Raw genomic sequence first — 18,039 nt, forward strand, 5'->3', positions numbered from 1 at the left:
CTGTGGTGCCTCTTGGGAGCAAAAGGCCATTGTGACACTGTGGGAGCAAGGAGAGCATTGCTGCACTGTGAGACCTCATGGAACCAAGGAACCGTTGTGACACTGCAGGGCCCAAGGATCCAAGGAACTTTGTGACACCAAAGGGTCCTATGGAATGAAAGGCACATTGTGATACTGGGAGGCCTCGTGTAATCATGGAGATCATTGTGAAACTGGGAGGACTTCATGGAGTATTGTTTAACCCCAGCTGGCTGGGGGTGTTGATCAGCTATATGGTAGGAGAGTTGTGCACAGGGATCTGGAAAGGCTGGATCCAGGGACTAAATCCTTCAATGAGAGGTTTAAGAAGTCCAAGTGCCAGGTACTGAATTTTTACAAAAACAACCCCTGCAGCACTACAGGAGTGGGACGGAGTCCCTTGACAGGATCTCTGCTGTGTCACAATGGACCCTTTGTTCCACAAGTTACCAGTGTCACAAGTGACTCCTTGGGTCCATGAGGCCATACGATTAGCAAATCTCCAAAGTATCAGAAAAAGACTCCTTAACACTAATTTGGTGTTAAAGAGGGCATCCTTTATTCAGGTCTGAGATCCAACAGGGGATAACACCTAACCAACATGGATATGTGATTCTAAAAGTCTATTTCCCATATGCAGTTGCTACCTGTGACTTAAAACTTACCCATTTCCATAAACCCCACCCCAAATTCCCAGTTTCTATCTTCACTTTTTCTATCACTGCACCCTTGAGGCATATGTCTTCTTCTGGTTTTCAAATAATCTCTGCTGGGAAAGAAGTCTTTCAACGCACTGCTCCCCTGCTTAAAGTTTACATGCACATTAAAACTGAATGATCCCTTTTGGCATAAAGTCCAAGGCTTTGTGTAGCCAGGCAGAGGCAAGAAGAACACAGAGCTGCATGCAAAGGAAGGGGCCAGCCAGGTGTGGCTGGGGGATGCCGACAGCCTGCAGGGACAGAGGTGCAGGGCATGGACACCTAGGACAGCCTGGGCTGCACAGGGCACAGGGATGGGCAGCAGCTGAAAGGCCCTGCCAGAGCCAACTGCTGCAGCACTTGGGCCATGGCTGCTGGCCCTGGGCCTGAGGCCAGCAGGGCACAAGTGAGCCTGGCTGTGCTGGGGCCTCATTGCCTCCTTGTCCCTGCTCGGCAGCCTGGCAGGGGCTGCCCCATGTTCCTGCCCTGGGCATTGCACATCCCCAGAGCTCAGTGGCCTGGGAAGAGCCCTGAGCAATGAGGGAGGGACAGGATCTGCCCTGCCAGGGGCTGGAGCTCAGGCCTTGGTCCTTTGCATTCCTCAAACACACCCAGGTTTGCTCAGCATCAGAAACAGCTTTTCCTTGTTTGTCCCCATCTGTCATCACTGCCACCAGTGTTCTGTTCTAACTGAACTTGGAGACACTTTCACACTCATATCCCTCAGTGCAATCCATTAAAACTTCAAGAAACTTTGGAGCTGCAATTGATCATAGAGTTTTTGAGAATTTTTTGGGACACTCGCTCAGGGACTGAGTCTGATGTAAACAGCACCAAATCCCTGAGAGAGCCATTAAGGTCCTTGTGCTGTGTCTGTGCTGCTGAGCTGGGCCGGACTCCTGGCACAGAGGAAGATCCTGCAACCAAGAAGACCTTCAGAAAGACATTTCTACTGAGGAGCAGTTCCTCTCCCAGCCCAGCAGGGCTGGGGCTCTGCCTGCAGCCACCCCAGGCACAGCATAGAGGCACAGAGAGCTTCAATCAGTCAGGGCTGGGAAGATGCTCACAAGTGACTGGGGCAGAATCACTCCCAGCCTTTGACACAGGGACCCTCTGGCTGCAGGACAATGCAGCTGCAGCTCCTGGAGAGATCTAAAGCTGGGTCATCCCAATGCCTACAGACTCTGTGAGTACATTCTCTGATCTCTCTTGTGTAGAACAGACAGGGGTGCCCAGGGCTCTCCTGCAGAGAGGGTGCTGCAGCCCAGGGCACTGTGCTGTGGCAGGGACTCTGCTGCCTGCCAGGGACAGCTCTCACGCAGCCCTGGGAGCTGCCCACAACACTGGGGAACAAGGTCTGTGTGGAAGGATAGAGCCACTATGGATTGGAATTGTTTTTGTGTGGTGAGAACGCTGCAATGGTCAGGTCTTCTCCCACCTTGACATATAACTGAAAAACACTTCCAAGGTGATTTTACAGGGAGCAGAGCATGGCAGGGGTTATATAAAAAGGAAAATCCCCTTTTTTAATCTACTGCTCAGAGCTGCCTGAATAGAAAATTGTGCAATGATATTAATCTCTGAGTTTAGTTTGGAGAAAATATATATTACCTCAGATCCCAGTAAAACAGGCATTGCAACATTAGTGCTGCTTTTCCAGCCTCCTCAGGGTTGCTCTGATGCTGCCATCAGAGCCTGCAAAGGCAGAGCTGGCCCTGGGCAGTGCCCTGTGCTGAGAGAGATCTGCAGGGCAGAGCTGAGCCCCCAGGGCTGGGTTGGGCTCTGGCAGCACTGGCAGGGCTCAGCCCTGGGCACAGGGAATCAGCTGCTGGCAGGGACAGCTCCAGGCAGCAGAGCCCTGGGTAGGCAGTGGGGGAAAGTGCCACCAAGCTGGGATGGGATATTTAAATTCCTCTCAAAACAGAACTATTCCATGATTACTTTTTTTACAGATCCCCATTCCAAGACACTGCAAATGTCCAACAGCAGCTCCATCAGCCACTTCCTCCTGCTGCCACTGGCAGACATGTGGCAGCTGCAGCTCCTGCACTTCTGCCTCTTCCTGGGCATCTCCCTGGCTGCCCTCCTGGCCAACAGCCTCATCATCAGCGCCGTAGCCTGCGGCCACCACCTGCACACCCCCATGTTCTTCTTCCTGCTCAACCTGGCCCTCACCGACCTGGGCTGCATCTGCACCACTGTCCCCAAAGCCATGCACAATTCCCTCTGGGGCACCAGGAACATCTCCTATGAAGGATGTGCTACTCAGGTTTTCTTTTTTTTTTTCTTTATGTCAGCAGAGTTTTCCCTCCTGACCATCATGTGCTACGACCGCTACGTGTCCATCTGCAAACCCCTGCACTACGGGACCCTCCTGGGCAGCAGAGCTTGTGCCCACATGGCAGCAGCTGCCTGGGCCAGTGCCTTTCTCTATTCACTGCTGCACACAGCCAATACATTTTCCCTGCCCCTGTGCCATGGCAATGCCCTAGGCCAGTTCTTCTGTGAAATCCCTCAAATCCTGAAACTCTCCTGCTCACACTCAAACCTCAAGGAACTTGGGCTTCTTTCTGTTAGTGCCTGTTTAGGTTTTGTCTGGTTTTTGTTCATTGTTTTCTCCTATGTGCAGATCTTCAGGGCTGTACTGAGAATCCCCTCTGAGCAGGGACGGCACAAAGCCTTTTCCACCTGCCTCCTTCACCTGGCTGTGGTCTCCCTGTTTTTCAGCACTAGCATATTCACCTACCTGAAGCCCCCCTCCATCTCCTCCCCATCCCTGGATCTGGCCCTGTCAGTTCTGTATTCGGTGGTGCCTCCAGCCCTGAACCCTCTTATCTACAGCCTGAGAAACCAGGAGTTCAAGGATGGTCTGAGGAAAATTATCATGAACACTTTTCAGAAGGAATAAACTCTCTCCTGTATAACTCTTCCGGTGTTCCTCATTAATGCCCACTATGTGTCTTGTGGGGTTTTTTGCTGTCACAGGTATTATACATTTTTGAGAATTTGTTAACTGTTAAATTTTTATCTGTACCTTTTTTACTTCATTATTCACATTCCTAGTGTGAACCTTACACAAAACAAAGAACTCAGTATTGCCGTGTTTGCCTGACATCTTTCCTCCCTGGCTGCTCTGAAGCTGCAGGGTCTGTTCCTCTGGGAATATCTAGGGTGAAAAGGGATGCTCACTGCTAGGCAGCCCCAGGGCTTCTGCTCCATAACCTCCCCTTCCTTTACTTCTGCACTCCCCTTCAGAGCCTCTGTGTTGGTTTAAGGCCTCAGGGCTCTCTCACTTCTGTCCCAGTCCTGCTGTGTGACTGTGCAGGGACAGGCCATGGACTCTGCAACAGCATTTCCATCATGCAAGGGCATCTCCCCAGTGCAGGGCCTGAAAGCTTCAACCTCATTCCCAGTTTGCTCTCAAGGATGTTCCCAACACAGTGCCCCGGAGACGAGAACAGCAGTGGCAGCCAAAGTGTGGCAGTGTTCAGGGTGGGGCTGTCCCAGCAGTGTCCCTGCAAAGCCAGAGCTGCTTCCAGCAATGCCCTCTCACCCTAGGTCACAGAGGTTGCTCTTCCCTGCCTGGAGGGACATCAAGTGAGTGGGTCAGGAGTCTGTGATTGCAGTGCAGGGACATTCCACAGTCCTGAACATTCTGTGTGTGCGGGGGGGGGGACACAAACCCAGTGAGCACAAACACCTTCAGCTATTTCTGAAGTTTCCAGAGAGCAACGACCCCTGGGAACCCCTGGATGCAAGGCTGGGATGAGCTCCTGTGCCCAGAGCTCCCTATGTCCATCCCTCTGGCCGTGGGGCACCTGGGGCAGGGGCAGGGCAGGGTGACACCACAGGGCTGAGGTCCCTGCCAGGCTCTGGCAGTGGCAGCAGAGCCCAGGGAGCCCCTGCCCATGCTGCAATGAACTGTCTGTGTGTGTGTGTCAGGGAAGAACTCGTGTCCCTGGACACCCCTGGGGCTGTGAGCAGAGCATGAACCCAGGAGTGGGCACCTGACAGAGCCCTGACATTGCTGGCTGTGCCAATAAGAGCAGAGTTGGGCAAGGTGACTGTGGTTAAACCCGTCTGGGCATCCAGTGACAACAGAGTGTCTCTGTCACTGTCCCTCCTTACACAGAAAACAGTAAGGTGAACAGTTGTGGGTCACTATAAAGAGAGATTAATGTCAGGGGGACTGCAAAGCAAGGGCCAAATGCAGAAGCAAGGAAAACCACGGAGACAAGAATTCAGCACAAGTATTCAACACATGTCATAGTTTCTTTAGAAGACAAGTGTATTAATGCAGAAAAGCCAGAGGCCCTCTTATCCCCCACATGTCGCTGCTGATCAGGACATCCCATGGAATGGAAGATCCCTTGGGTCAGTCCATCCCAGCTGTCCCATCACTGTGTCCCCAGGAACACTTGCCCACCCTCAGCCCATTGGTTTGGGGGTTGCAGAGATGCCTCATGTGGGGCCAGCCCTGCTCAGGAGCAGCCAAAGCCTTGGGCTGGGACCAAACCCACTCCAGCCACTGAAGCCAAGCACAGCAGGGCAAGGGCTGCCCTGGGTGAAAGGAACTCCAGCCCAGCCACACCCAGGCCAAGGGGGATCAGGGGACTCTTCCCACCTCTGTTATTCCATAGTTCAATTAATCTGTTCCTTGGAGAGCTCTTTGAAGACAGAATTGACAGACAGGCAGAAGCAGAGCTATAAAATGAACCAGTACAAACAGAGCAGCTCCTATGAGCAATGAACTCTCCCAGGACAGTGCTGTAGCAGGCGAAGCACCCAGGGGGAGGAGGATGAGCTCAGTGCATATGTGTGTGTCTTAAGGCACAGAGGGTGAGCGTTGGCAGAGGTCAGGGCAGGGCTGGCAGTGGCAAGCGTAGAGCCTGGGGCAGTGAGATGGGAGTATGCAGCCTGCAGGGACACAGCAGCAGCTGTGGGACAGCACAGGACAAACTGTGCTGGACATGGCCAAGAGCCCTGGCAGGGCTGGCAGTGGCAGGGCAGATCCAGGGGCAGAAAGATGGGAGAGTGCAGCCTGCAGGAACACAGCAGCAGTTGTGGGACAGCACAGGACAAGCTGTGCTGGACATGGCCAAGAGCCCTGGCAGGGCTGGCAGTGCCCAGGAGAAGCCAAGTGTTGGTGTCCTGGAGCACAGCAGGGTCTGTGTCACCAAGGGCTGTGAGGAGACACCTTGTCATGAACCAAAAATTTCTATCATTTGCAACAATTCCATTAGGTTCTGTGTCACAATGCTCTCCTTGGATCCATGAGGCCCCACAGTGTCACAATGGTCCCTTGGCTCCATTTATCCTACACTGTTACATGAATCCTTAGTTCCATGGTGCTGTGAACTGTCACAATGGTCTCCTTGGTTCCATGGTGACACAGTTGCCACAATTTCCATGGTACCACAACTGTTCCTCGGTCCCACAAGGCCCTACAAATGTCACAATGGCCCCTTGTTGCCATGACACTGTGTAATGTCACATTTGTCTCCATGATTCCATACTGTCATGCAGTGTCACAATACACCATTGGTCAATAAGCCTCCAGTGTCACCATGGCCACTTGATTCCATGGACCCCACAGTGTCACTGTGGACCCCTTGGTCCACAAGGTTCTGAAGTTCCACAATGGCTCTTTGGTTCAATGAGGTTTGGCACAGTCACAATTCACCCCTTGGTTCCACAAGGCCCTGCTGATTAACAGTGCCCAGGATCCCATGAGTTTCCATGGAGCCACCACAGTGTCTTTGGATCTGCAGTATCTCAGTGATCTCCTTGGTACCATCCTGCCCCAATGTCTCAGTGGCTTTTTGGTTCCATGAGTTTCCACAGTGCCACAACGGTCTCCTTGGTGCCATGAGGATACAAAAATTCCACATAAACATTGAGCAACGCCTGATTAACACACCCAAGAACATCTGTCTGCATTCAAATTAGGGGTTAAAGGTGAGAATGGCACCAGCAGCTTCCATCTGCAACAGAGACCTAGGAAAAGGACAGGGACAGAGACATCAGCTGAAAGACTCTGTGAACTCACAGAATCACAGAATCACTAGGCTGGAAGAGAACTTCAAGATCAAGTCCTACTCCTGCCTAACACCTCTATATGGCACCAATTGCCATACTTAGTCTTTTTTTAAACATACAGGGATGGTGTCTTCACCAACCCCTCGAGAGACCATTCCAGAATTTTGCCACATTTCCTGTAAAAAACATTTTTCCTAATGTCCAACCTATATATTCCTTGGCGGAGCTTAAGACTGCATCCTCTCATTGTGTTGCTGCCTGGTGAAAGAGACAAACCTCCACCTGACTAAAACCATGGTTCAGGATGTTGTAGAGAGTAATAAGGTAACCTCTGAGTCTACTTCTCTCCAGGATAAACAACCCCAGATCCCAGCTACTCCTCAGAGGACTTGTGTTCCAGACCCCTCACCAGCCTTGTTGCCCTTCTCTGCACATGCTCCAGCCCCTCCATGTCCTTCCTAAATTGGGGGACACAGAACTGGACACAGCACTTGAGGTGCTGCTCAACCAGTGCCCAGCACAGTGGAAGAATCACTGCCTTGTCCTGCTGGCCACACCATTCCTGATCCAAGCCAGGAGTCATTTGCCTTCTTGGCCACCTGGGCACACTGCTGGCTCATGTCCAGCCTGCTGTCCATCAGTACCCCCAGCTCCCTTTCTTCCTGGCCACTGTACAGCCACTCTGTTCCCAGCCTGTAGCACTGCAGGGGTTGTTGTGGCCAAAGTGCAGGACCCAGCATTTGTTAAACCTCAAATTGATGGACTTAATCCCTGGATCCAGCCTGTCCAGGTCCCTCTGCAGAGCTTCCTAACCTCTAGAACACTCACACCCAGCTTGGTGTCATCTGTAAATATGCTGATGGTGCACTCAATGCCCTCATCCAGATCATAAATGCAGATACTGAAATCCATGCTGGCTGTCTCTGATCCCTCAGCCATCCTGTAGGTGCCCTGTGATGGCACTCAAGGTGATCTGTTCCATCACCTTGCTGGACACCGAGGTCAGGCTGACAGGCCTGGAGTTCCCCAGATCCTCCTTGCAGCCCTTTTTTGGGATGGGCTCACATTGGCACCTGCAGTCCTCTGGGACCTCCCTGGTGAGCCAGAACTGATTGTAAATTATGGAGAGCAGCTTGGGAACTCATCCAACAGTTCCATCATCCGCCTAATATGGTTCCCATCTGGTTGTAGAGACACCTGTGAGCATCTGAGTGGCTCAGCAGGTCCCCCGTTATTTCTCCCTGGATTATAGGGTCTGTTCTGCTCCCTGTCCCCATCTACCAGCTCAGGAGAACACTTGTCCTGAGGACAACTTGTATTATTTTGAAAACTTAGGCCAAGAAGGAGTTATGTACCTCAGCCTTTTCCTTATCTTTGGTAAACATATTCCACCCCTCCTTCCCTCCCCCAGTAAGGAATCAAGGTTCTCCTTTTCCCTCCTTTTGCCATTAATGTATGGATAAAACAATTTTTGTTATCCTACACAGAACTGCCAGCTTAAGTCCTAATTGAGCTTTCACCTCATTTTCTTTCTTCATGACCTGACAGCATCCTTAAACACTTCTTGACTTTCTTGCCCCTTTGTCTAAAGTTGATGCACCTTCCTTTTTTCCTGAGTTCCTGAAAAAAGCTCCATGTCCAGCCAGGCCTGTTGTTTTCCTCACTGACTCATCTTCTGGGACACTGGTACAGGCTGCTTCTGCTTCTTTTAGATTAATTTCTTTAAGAATATCCATCCTTTTTGGAATCCTTTGTTTTAAGCACTGCTTCCCTCAAAAACAATCAGTACCTGATTTGTACACCCCAAATCTGCATCCTGAATTGGTTGAAGTCTACTCTCTGTAACTCAAGTGTTAGAAAGTTTGTTGATGGCCCACCTTCTTTCACAGGATGTTTAAAATCTTAATTATTTCATGATAACTATATTCAAATAGACTCTGATCACCACATCATCCACCAGCCCTTCTCTGTTTGTGAACAGAAGGACACAGAGCTTTCCTTGGAAGTGGAAAGAGAAGGAAACCTCCCCAGAGTGCAGCCTGGAAGGTTCAGCCTGCAGGTGAGGAAACATCAAAGTCCCTGCCAGGGCAGAATGTTGGTGGCCGAGGTGTCCCAGCTGAGGCTGGGCCATGCCATGGCTCTGTGTGCCAGGAGCCGGCAGCGCTGGGTGCAGGGAGCCCAGGGAGGGCACAGCAATGCTGGGCTGAGAAATGCTGGGGGCACAGCGAGATGGGCATGTGCAGCCAGCCAGGGCAGAGGAGCAGCACGCACAGGGGCACAGGCTGCAGGAGAGATGGCCAAGGGCTGGACAGGGCTGGCAGGGCCAGAGGCACCCAGGCCTTTGTGCCCTGGGCTGGGCAGCGCCTCTGCAGCCCCACAGGAGGAACTTTCCTTGCAGGGGCTGCACTTTGCTGCTGCCTGGGCCCTCCCTGAGCAGGCTGGCAGGGCTTGCAGACCTTGCTGCCCCTCCCATCCCAGTGCCCCAGGAACAGCCCCGAGCCACCCGTGAGGGACAGGCCCTGCTGGGCCAGGCCTGGGCTCAGCCCTTGGCCTTTCTGCTGCCTCCAACCAGCCCGGGCCTTGCTCAGCATTGCAGTTCCTGCTCACAGCCTTGGGCTCCTGCAATGCTGCCCTCAAGGATCTGCTCTCACCAGTCCCTGGGGAGCCTTTGGCAGTCCCTGCCCTCAGTGGGGCCAGTGGTGCTTCAAGGGACTTGGAGTTTTGCTTCTGCCTCCTTGAGCAGATTCTCCAACCTTCTCTCAGTGCCTGGGGCTCCTGGACTCAGCCCCAAATCTGCCCTCTTATAAATATGATTCCTGCTAATTAAATTGTAATTATATTAGCAAAATTGTTGCTTTGTAGCAATGGAAAAATTGTACTTAATTGTTCCAATGCATAAAAGATAACGGAAGGTTAATCAAAGCAGAAGGTATCATTCTCCAGTTGTTTGGTGGGAGTACAGATAGTAAGGGTATAGGTCTAAAAACAGCATCTAGAAATAAAACTTTTGACCTTGAATTGAGCCAAATTGGGATGATTCCAAGCATTAGACACTTGGCTTGTTATGGGAACATCGGCTTAATTATATAACTCTAAGCTCAGTACGCCTGCTTGGTCTGAGAGGTCAACTAGTGAACACTGAGGAAGACCCAGAGCCTTAATCAGAAACAATATCCCCAAAGGAGGAGAGACCCTCGACCATTGTTGAAGCATGAGCAACACAACATAGTGATGGAGATTTTAGTAATAGAAATGAGGAGGAGCTTTCCAGAATATTCTGTATAAATATGTATTAGTAAACTATATAAGTGAGATTTTAGCTTGATTCAGTTGGCATGGTCTGAGAGGAAGGGCCGTCCCTGTACCCCTGGTTGGTTTTGCTTATGCTTTATTTGAACCAAACCTCAATTACACTAAAATACTCACTACCAAATTTTGTATTTACTTAAATATACATAACTAATATACTTTGATTGTATTCATTTATATACAATTACTGCTATTATTAATGAATTACTACTAAATTTATATTTGTTGTTTGATTAACTGAACAATTGAAGACTCCATTCATAACAATTTTGGGGATCATCAAAATACAGAAAGATTCCAGGAGCTCTTTGTATTTCTTCAATTGTCTTCAAGTCCCAAGGGCTTGTGCAGATGCTTGGAGACATTTTGGAGTTTTCCTAAGAAGGAAGATTTGAAAGTGCATCATAACTTTACTCAAGGGAATGTTTTTCAATTTTTCTGTTCAGAGGCGAAGTGATAGAGGCATTTCCCAAGTGACATTGATGCAGAATGTCTCCTTAGAAGGTCTGGGCACATTGAAGAATGAGCCCCTTTGCAGGCTGACTCTGTTTGGACAACCTGCTCCTCACCCCCATCATCACCATATCATGATGTCTCCCACCTGGTGCTGACAACCCAAAATATAAAAAACATCATTAATTTCTCTTTGTAATAAAAATGTTATTTAATTTTAAACTTAAAATTAATTTTCCTTATTTGTAATATTGTTATTCTATTTTTTAGACCAAGTTTTTATATTTGTAATAAAAATATTTTATTAGCAACCAAAAAAATTATTGGTCATTGCTTTTATGTAATACAATTTCCTTAATTAATTAAGCTCTATTGGTTATTTATTTCTCCCTTTTTAGGATAATTCATAATGTTTGAGTTATTTTTTTTATCTTTTTTATTTTTTTTTCAGACAGGTTCAGGGTGGGCACTTTGGGGTCTAGGGAGACATTTCTGGGGCACATTTGGGGCAGTTTTGGGTCTGGGGGAAGAATTTTGAGGGACAGGAGGACACTTGGGGGCATTGAATGGGCACTAAAAACGAACTTAGAGATCCTGATGGAAAGTCTGGGCTTTGAAGTGGCTCATGGGGGTCTGTAAGGGGGTTCTCCGGGGCGCAGGGGATGATGGGAGTTGTAGGAGTAGGTATAATACAGTTTAATGGGGCCGCAGAGCATCATGGTTATTCCAGGTGCAGCTGCAATGTCTCTTGGAGGAGCGCGGGGCATGATGGGAGATGAAGTCATTGCTTGAATAGCATTCTATGGCACCACAAAGCATGATGGGAGCTGTAGTCCCGGAAGTGATTCTAACGGAGTGTTTACAGGCTCTGGGAGGGCACTTGGGGGACACTTTTGCCTCTGAATGGCAACTTCAAGTCCTCAGGGAGGAATGTTTACAGTTCAGGAGCACTTGGGGGAGTTTGGGGAGCTCTAACCAGGCTCTTTAGGGCACGGGACACAGCAGGAGTTTTAGGCACGGAACTGTGTTATGAGGTGCTCTGAGCTCACGGGGGATAGCAGGAGATGAATTCCCAGAAGTGGCTGGGCATCTGTAGGCTTGGGAGCATTCAGGGGATTCTGGGACGTTTTTGGGGGTACCTGAATGGGCGCTGAGGGGACACTTAGGGATCCTTGGAGTTTCTGGAGGACATCTATTGGACATAGGGGGGGAAAAGAGGGTTCTGTGGAGCGTGAGGCATGATGGGTATTGTAGTCCTGGCTCCAATGGGGCTCTATGGTGCTGCAAGGCATGCTGGGAGTTAGAGGCAGAAAGGAAAAATGGCGCCGACTCCAGGCACCACCCCTGAGGCCCCGGTCCCCGGCCTGAACCTCCTTGGTGGCACCTTGGGCTGACACATACCTCAGGAGGGTGTCTGTTTTCACAGGGGAAAATAAGGTGTTTTAGATTGCTTCAAAAGTAAAACAAAGGGGAGAAAACCCTGTTTGCTGGTGTGGAGGCAGTTCTCCAAGCACAGCAGGTCCCAGGTGAGTGAGGACAGACAGGATGGGGTTGGGGAATGTGGAACAAGGTTGCTCACACGGGCTCAGACCTCAAGGCACAGCTTCTCTGAGCAGGCCAGACCTCCTGAGGAGAAACTCTGGATCAATATCAATCACAGAATGCTGCAATCACCTCTGCTTAAAGAGAACAGTAATAAAATCCATCATTTAAAATAGGAATGGATATTTTTAAGAAACACTTTGAAGTGTTTTTCCATAACTATTATAGGAAATATTCCTAATGAACTACACCAGACCAGAGGGAAATCAAGGCAGAGCCATGGTTTCTTAGGAAACCTCTCAAGAACTCCAAGTGAGAATCAAACTCCAAAGTCCCTTAAAGTTTTAATGGGTCCCGGTGAGGGACACAACTGGGAAAGTGTCCCCAAGCCTCAATCAGAGCAGAGAACCGGAGGCAGAGATGACAGATGGGGACAAAGGGAAGCCAAGTCTTGGTGCCCTGGGGCACAGCAGGGTCTGTGCCACCAACGGCTGGGAGGAGACACCTTGTCCTGAGCCACTGGGGCCTCCTGGCACAGCCCCAGCAAGGCTGGGCACTGTCACCCCTTGTCTTGCCCTCAGCTTCCCCCCACATCCCAGTGGCCTCAGGGATCTGCTGGGACCAGTCCCTGGGGAGCCTTGCTCAGGAATGGCCCTGGGGAGCTCCTTCATGCTCCCAGGGACTGCAGGTTTTTCCAAGGACTTTGGGTTTTGCTTTTGCCTTGGAGTCTCTGAGAGCTTTGTGCAATCATGGCCTCCAGTTATCTGCTTTAATTAGTCTCTTGAGAGGCTTTGTCAGTAACAACACTCAGTGGGGCTCAATGCCTCTAGGTACTTCAGCTTTCAAAGGTTCTTTACTTTTTCCATTCTACACTGACTTTCTGAGAACTGACAACACTCAGACAAAGAGGGGGTTTCAATTTTTTTTTAAGCAATCCAAAATTTTTAAGGTTCCCCATTGCATACAGGCACAAGGTGCCACCAAGGAAATTCCTCATCCCCAAGGCAGAGCCCTGAAAGCAATGTTTGACACCTTTGCACTCCTTGGTTCCCTGAGGCCTTGCAGTGTCAGAAAGGCTTCTTGGTTCCATGAGATTTTGGGCTGTCACAATAGAGATTTGGGTCCATGGGGCCCCACGGTGTCACAATGCTCTTTATGGTTCCATGAGGCCTTGATCTGTCACAATGGACCCTTGGTTCCATGAGGTTCATTGGTGTCACCATGGTCTCCTTGGTTCCAGGAGGCATCACAATGTCACAACACACTCTTGGTTCCATGAGGTTTCTGCAGCAGGACTTCCCCTGTGGCACAGCAGAGCTCATCTTTTCTGTCCATCAGCTGGGCCACAACTCAGGGCATCTTCCCCCTCTCAGGAATTGCTGAGATAACCCAGGCTGGACATCTGTCCTGTCCTGAGTTCTCTCTGGTGCCAGGGAGGTGGAATTCCCAGCTGATCATGAACATCTTGCCCTGAGAGAAGACTGAAGGGAGATAAGCCTTGAATTCCTGAGTGACACACATTCATTTTACAAACTATAAATGTTGCACAAAACTCTCACAAAGCAGAAATCTTCTGCATAGTCTCTACAAACAGGTAGGGCTTATCCCCCAAATCTGGATTTTTGTGGTTACTTTTCTAGAAGTTGAGTGAAAGGGCTCCATGTGTACTCCCTCATCATTTTGGTGGCAAGTGACATTGACTCCTGGTCTCTGCTATTTCTTCACTGGCTGTAATACAGGAATGTTCATTGTGCACTGTGTTTTTATGTATCTGTACTTCTTTTATTAATCCTGTACAGTAAGAAGTCCATTTAAGGTCTCTTGTCTGTTAAGATTAAGGCCATTCAGTAAATAATTTCTTTTATAATATATCTAATTTTCTATTCTTAAGAACTTAGGAGAAAAAGCAATTTGGGGTGCAGGTGGCCAGAAACAGAGCTACTGCCAGAAACGTGAGCATAACCATGCACAAGGGATTTCATTACAGGAATAGTTTTAAACAAAGACATTAGAAAGGGTGATTCTGTGATAGATATGAACACAATTAAGATGTTGACTGATATGGAATGATTAGAGAAGAACTGGAAGAGGAAATCTGGGAAGAATGGGAAGGCCATAGAGCCAGCTGGTCTAGTGAAGAGATGTCCTTAGACATGGCCATTTAAACAGGAGAGGTGGAAACACCCAAATGAAGAGGGACATGAAACAATAGACAGTATAATGGTAACACAGAGGGGAACAGTATAATGGTAACACATGGTAAAGGTGAAGGGCAGTGTTTCTTCTCCTGCCTCAGTACATTTCCAGGAAGTTTCTGTTCTCTCCTGGTGGGAAACCTTTGACATTTCTTAAAGTACTCAAGTAACCCAGCTAATGAGTTGTGCTCATGCCCTTTGCAAGTGTCAGGTCCCCTACAGCCCCAGGGCTCCTGTCCTATAAACATCTGCTCCAGCCCATTCCAAAACTGGGAGTAGCACCATCCTGGTGTCATCAGGGAGCTGAGTCTGGAAGGGACCTCAGCAATGTTTTAGTTTTTGTTCTTTGGGGGTCAGGAACTGGTGAGACTCAGAGGCACAGAAAAGTTTCTCTTCATGGCCAACATAAAAAATTTTAAATAACATATAATTTTAAAATCATCAAAACTCTTCTCTCAGCCATATGAGATGACCGAGCAGCATCTGATGTGCCCACTTATCCACAAGGGATATCCATACAGCAATATTTTTAGATATAAACAAAGGTAATTGTAAAAGACATAAGTGCAATTAAGATGTTGACTAATGAGTTATTTAAAGTTCTGAAAGACTGGGCAACTCCCTGAAGCTCAAAGTGGGAAGATACTCAAATGAGAGGCATTGGAATGCCCAGAGTGGAGGTAGAGCAGGACATCTGGGAGCAATGGGAAGGCCATAGATCCAACTGGTCTAGTTAAGAGATGTTGATAGACATGGCCATTTAAATAGGAGAGGTGGAAATTCATGAATGAAGAAGGACATGAAAAACCTGAATATTGGTGACACAAACAGAGGGAAAGATCAATATTTCTTCTTCTGGCACTGTACAATTGCAGGTAATTGCTGCTCTCTTGCGGTAGGAAAACTTTGACATTTCTTAAAGTACTCAAATGATGGAGCTAATCACCCCACAAGCTGCAGGTCTTGTACAGCCCTGGAGGTCTCCTGTCCCAAAAATATGTGCTTTTATCTAAAACAGGGATCAGCATTGTCCCAGGATCATCAGAGAGCTGAGTTGGAAGAGACCTCAGCAAGTCAGCAGTCCAATTTGTAAGAAACAGCCACACACCAAGTGGTCCAAGGCTTGATGTGGTCTGAATTTGAAAATCCCAAAGGACAGGGATGGGGAAGCTCACTTCCAAGGAAAGGGGTGTACCAATACTTACTGGTGTTAATAGACACCTTCTCAGGATGGCCAGAAGCCTTTCCTACCAGAACTGCCAAAGCACGAGAGGTCAGCAAAGTACTGTTACAATAAATGATACCACGCTTTGCAGTTCCAGCCACACTATCCTCAGACAGAGGGCCACATTTCATTTCATTTCAAAGCGAATTAGCCACCTGTTTGGTATAGATTGGGAACTTCACACCCCCTATCACCCTAGGTCAAGTGGCCAGGTAGAAAAAGTGAATAATTTGATTTGAATTTGAAACAGCAAATTGCAAGGTTATGACAATTAGCTCAATTACCTTGGCCCCAGGCTCTTCCATTAGCATTGTCTTGGATTCAGACTAAACTGAGGGCAAAAGAGAAACTGAGTCCTTTTGAGATTCTCTATGGAAGGCCATATGGGGTACAACAGGAACACTGGCCCTAGTAGGGGAAGAAACCCTACACAGATATATGGTGGCCCTGAACAAACAACTCAGAGAAATTGAGAAGCATGTGGCTGGAGCTCGGAGCAGAGAACTAGATGGCCCAGTACATGACACACAACCTGGAGATTATGTGTATGTTAAGTCTTTTACAGAAAAGACTCTGGAGCCTCAGTGGGAAGGAGCGTTACAGGTGCTTCTCACCACTAATACTGCAATCAAGATTAAGGAACAGAAGGATTGGATTCATCATATCAAGTAAAGAAGGCTCCAGAAGCTCTTGGAAAGCAACACTGGGTGATAATGAACTGAATTTGAAACTTACTTGAGAAAGATGAATAGATTTTGGATAGAAATGTTAGCCTGGAGAACTGTATTTCTCATGATTATGGTCATAACTGTGACCAAAGTTAATGCAACACCACATATATATAGTACAACTGGGAGATTTTTTTACCATGGAAAAGCTTATGACGCTTACTCCTGTAGGATGTTATCCCAAATGATGAAGGTTACCAATGCAACTGTTGGGGAAGGGAGAAAGGTTTGGGGTTGTGAATAAACATTTGTTCAGGTTGGATTTCATAAGTATCCCCAGAATCCTATGAATGACTTTTAATTGATTCTGGATGTTGTGAGACCTGTTTGTCTACCTGTCCTGAGTTTAGACTTAAAATAGAAGGTGTGCAGTTAAGGGGTGTAGATCAGATTACAATATTACTCAGGATTGTGTTGAACCCCAAATAGATGAGACTGCAGAAAATCCACTGACCCAGAGACCAGAAGAAACCACAGTGACTCGAACCCAAACTACCTCAAGGAGAACAATTCAGCCAATAATTACCAAAATTGGACCTTGTGCTATTAAGAGAGTAGGGACCTAAAGATGATTACTGAATCCAGAGTGGTCCCTGAAGTGAGTAGAAATGGAAATACAAGTAAATGCTTCTGCTATACAATAAGAATGTACCCCAATCCTTACCACTTCCTTTATGGATCGGACCACTTGGTTACAGAAACATGCTCCTGATATGCTCAGACAGAAAAGAGATCTTACTGGGATACTAGGGACAGGATTGGGAATCTTGAACAGTATGGACTCAGAAGGGTTAATGAATAAGTTGGCTGCAACTGGTAGCGACACAGTTAAATTACAACAACCTCTACAATCTTCTCTACTAGCCTTAGGTACTAGACAGTGGAAATTTTCCAAAATATTACCTGAGTGGGAAAGTATAGAAGAACAAGACCACGAACTAATAGTGAATGCAATGGGAGCAGCTAATGAAAATATGTCCTTAGCCCTTGGATGTGTACAAGCACAATTATGGATGCTGATCCGTAGATGCCTCGATTATCAGGGAAGATGGTAAAGGCACATTCCCTGCGGAGATTCGCAGAATAGTTTGGGATAATGCTTCTGATTTAGAAAAAGAGCTCCAGTCATGGTGGGTCCTAGTTAATTTCACTTATGATCCTGTAACAAGTATGGTAACTGCCTTTGTTCTAACTATACATAATGCATCAGTGAATCTGACACATCCAATAATTACCTTAGGATTGAACCATGAAGGAGCCATCATATTCCCTTCTGAGCACAGGAAATGGACACAGAAGGCCAAAGGGAAATGGCAGACTATTTTTATAGATTCTTGTACATTGAGGAAACAATTGGGGTTTATATGTGAAGGAAACATAAATAATGACCAAGATACCTGTCTGGATACAGAGAAAAGCATTTGCCACTTTGAAGTTCACTTGGCCAACCGGACAACCTTAGTTGTGCACAGAGGCCAGGATTGTGTGTGTCTCAGAACACCATGCTCCACAATTCGGGTAGACAAATTAGCTTTAAATGAAACCCAGTCCAATCTGTGTCTTTGCAACTTTGTTAGAATTGAAGGTTGTGACTTTTCTTATCAAGCACCTGTGATATCACACCAATATATAAAAGCAAATCTGACTTCAGTACAGGAAATATTGCCTGTACCTATCAGGACAAATTTGACTTTAGTCAAGCAGCTATGGAAGCATGAGGACTTAAAGGAGATTCTCAAAGAAATTAAGAACAAAGGGAGAAAAACTCTGATCACACTACACCAGGACACAGAAATCATAAGAAGAGCTTTCAAAAGTTTGGAAGTAGACAC

The 18,039-nt window shown here is 47.8% G+C and overlaps 1 protein-coding gene across 1 annotated transcript; it reads left to right on the forward strand.

Annotated features, from left to right (window-relative positions):
* Positions 1-1,862: 1,862 nt before the first annotated feature.
* LOC306815551 (olfactory receptor 14J1-like) lies at positions 1,863-3,624 on the forward strand (the record flags this gene model as incomplete). Its single annotated transcript, XM_079332127.1, has 2 exons — positions 1,863-1,902; positions 2,669-3,624. Exon 2 carries the CDS (start codon positions 2,692-2,694, stop codon positions 3,622-3,624), a length of 933 nt encoding a protein of 310 aa, XP_079188253.1. The 5' UTR covers positions 1,863-1,902; positions 2,669-2,691.
* Positions 3,625-18,039: the final 14,415 nt, after the last annotated feature.

Source organism: Erithacus rubecula (genome assembly GCF_903797595.1).
Source record: "Erithacus rubecula genome assembly, contig: scaffold_155_arrow_ctg1, whole genome shotgun sequence".
NCBI classification, from domain to species: Eukaryota; Metazoa; Chordata; class Aves; order Passeriformes; family Muscicapidae; genus Erithacus; species Erithacus rubecula.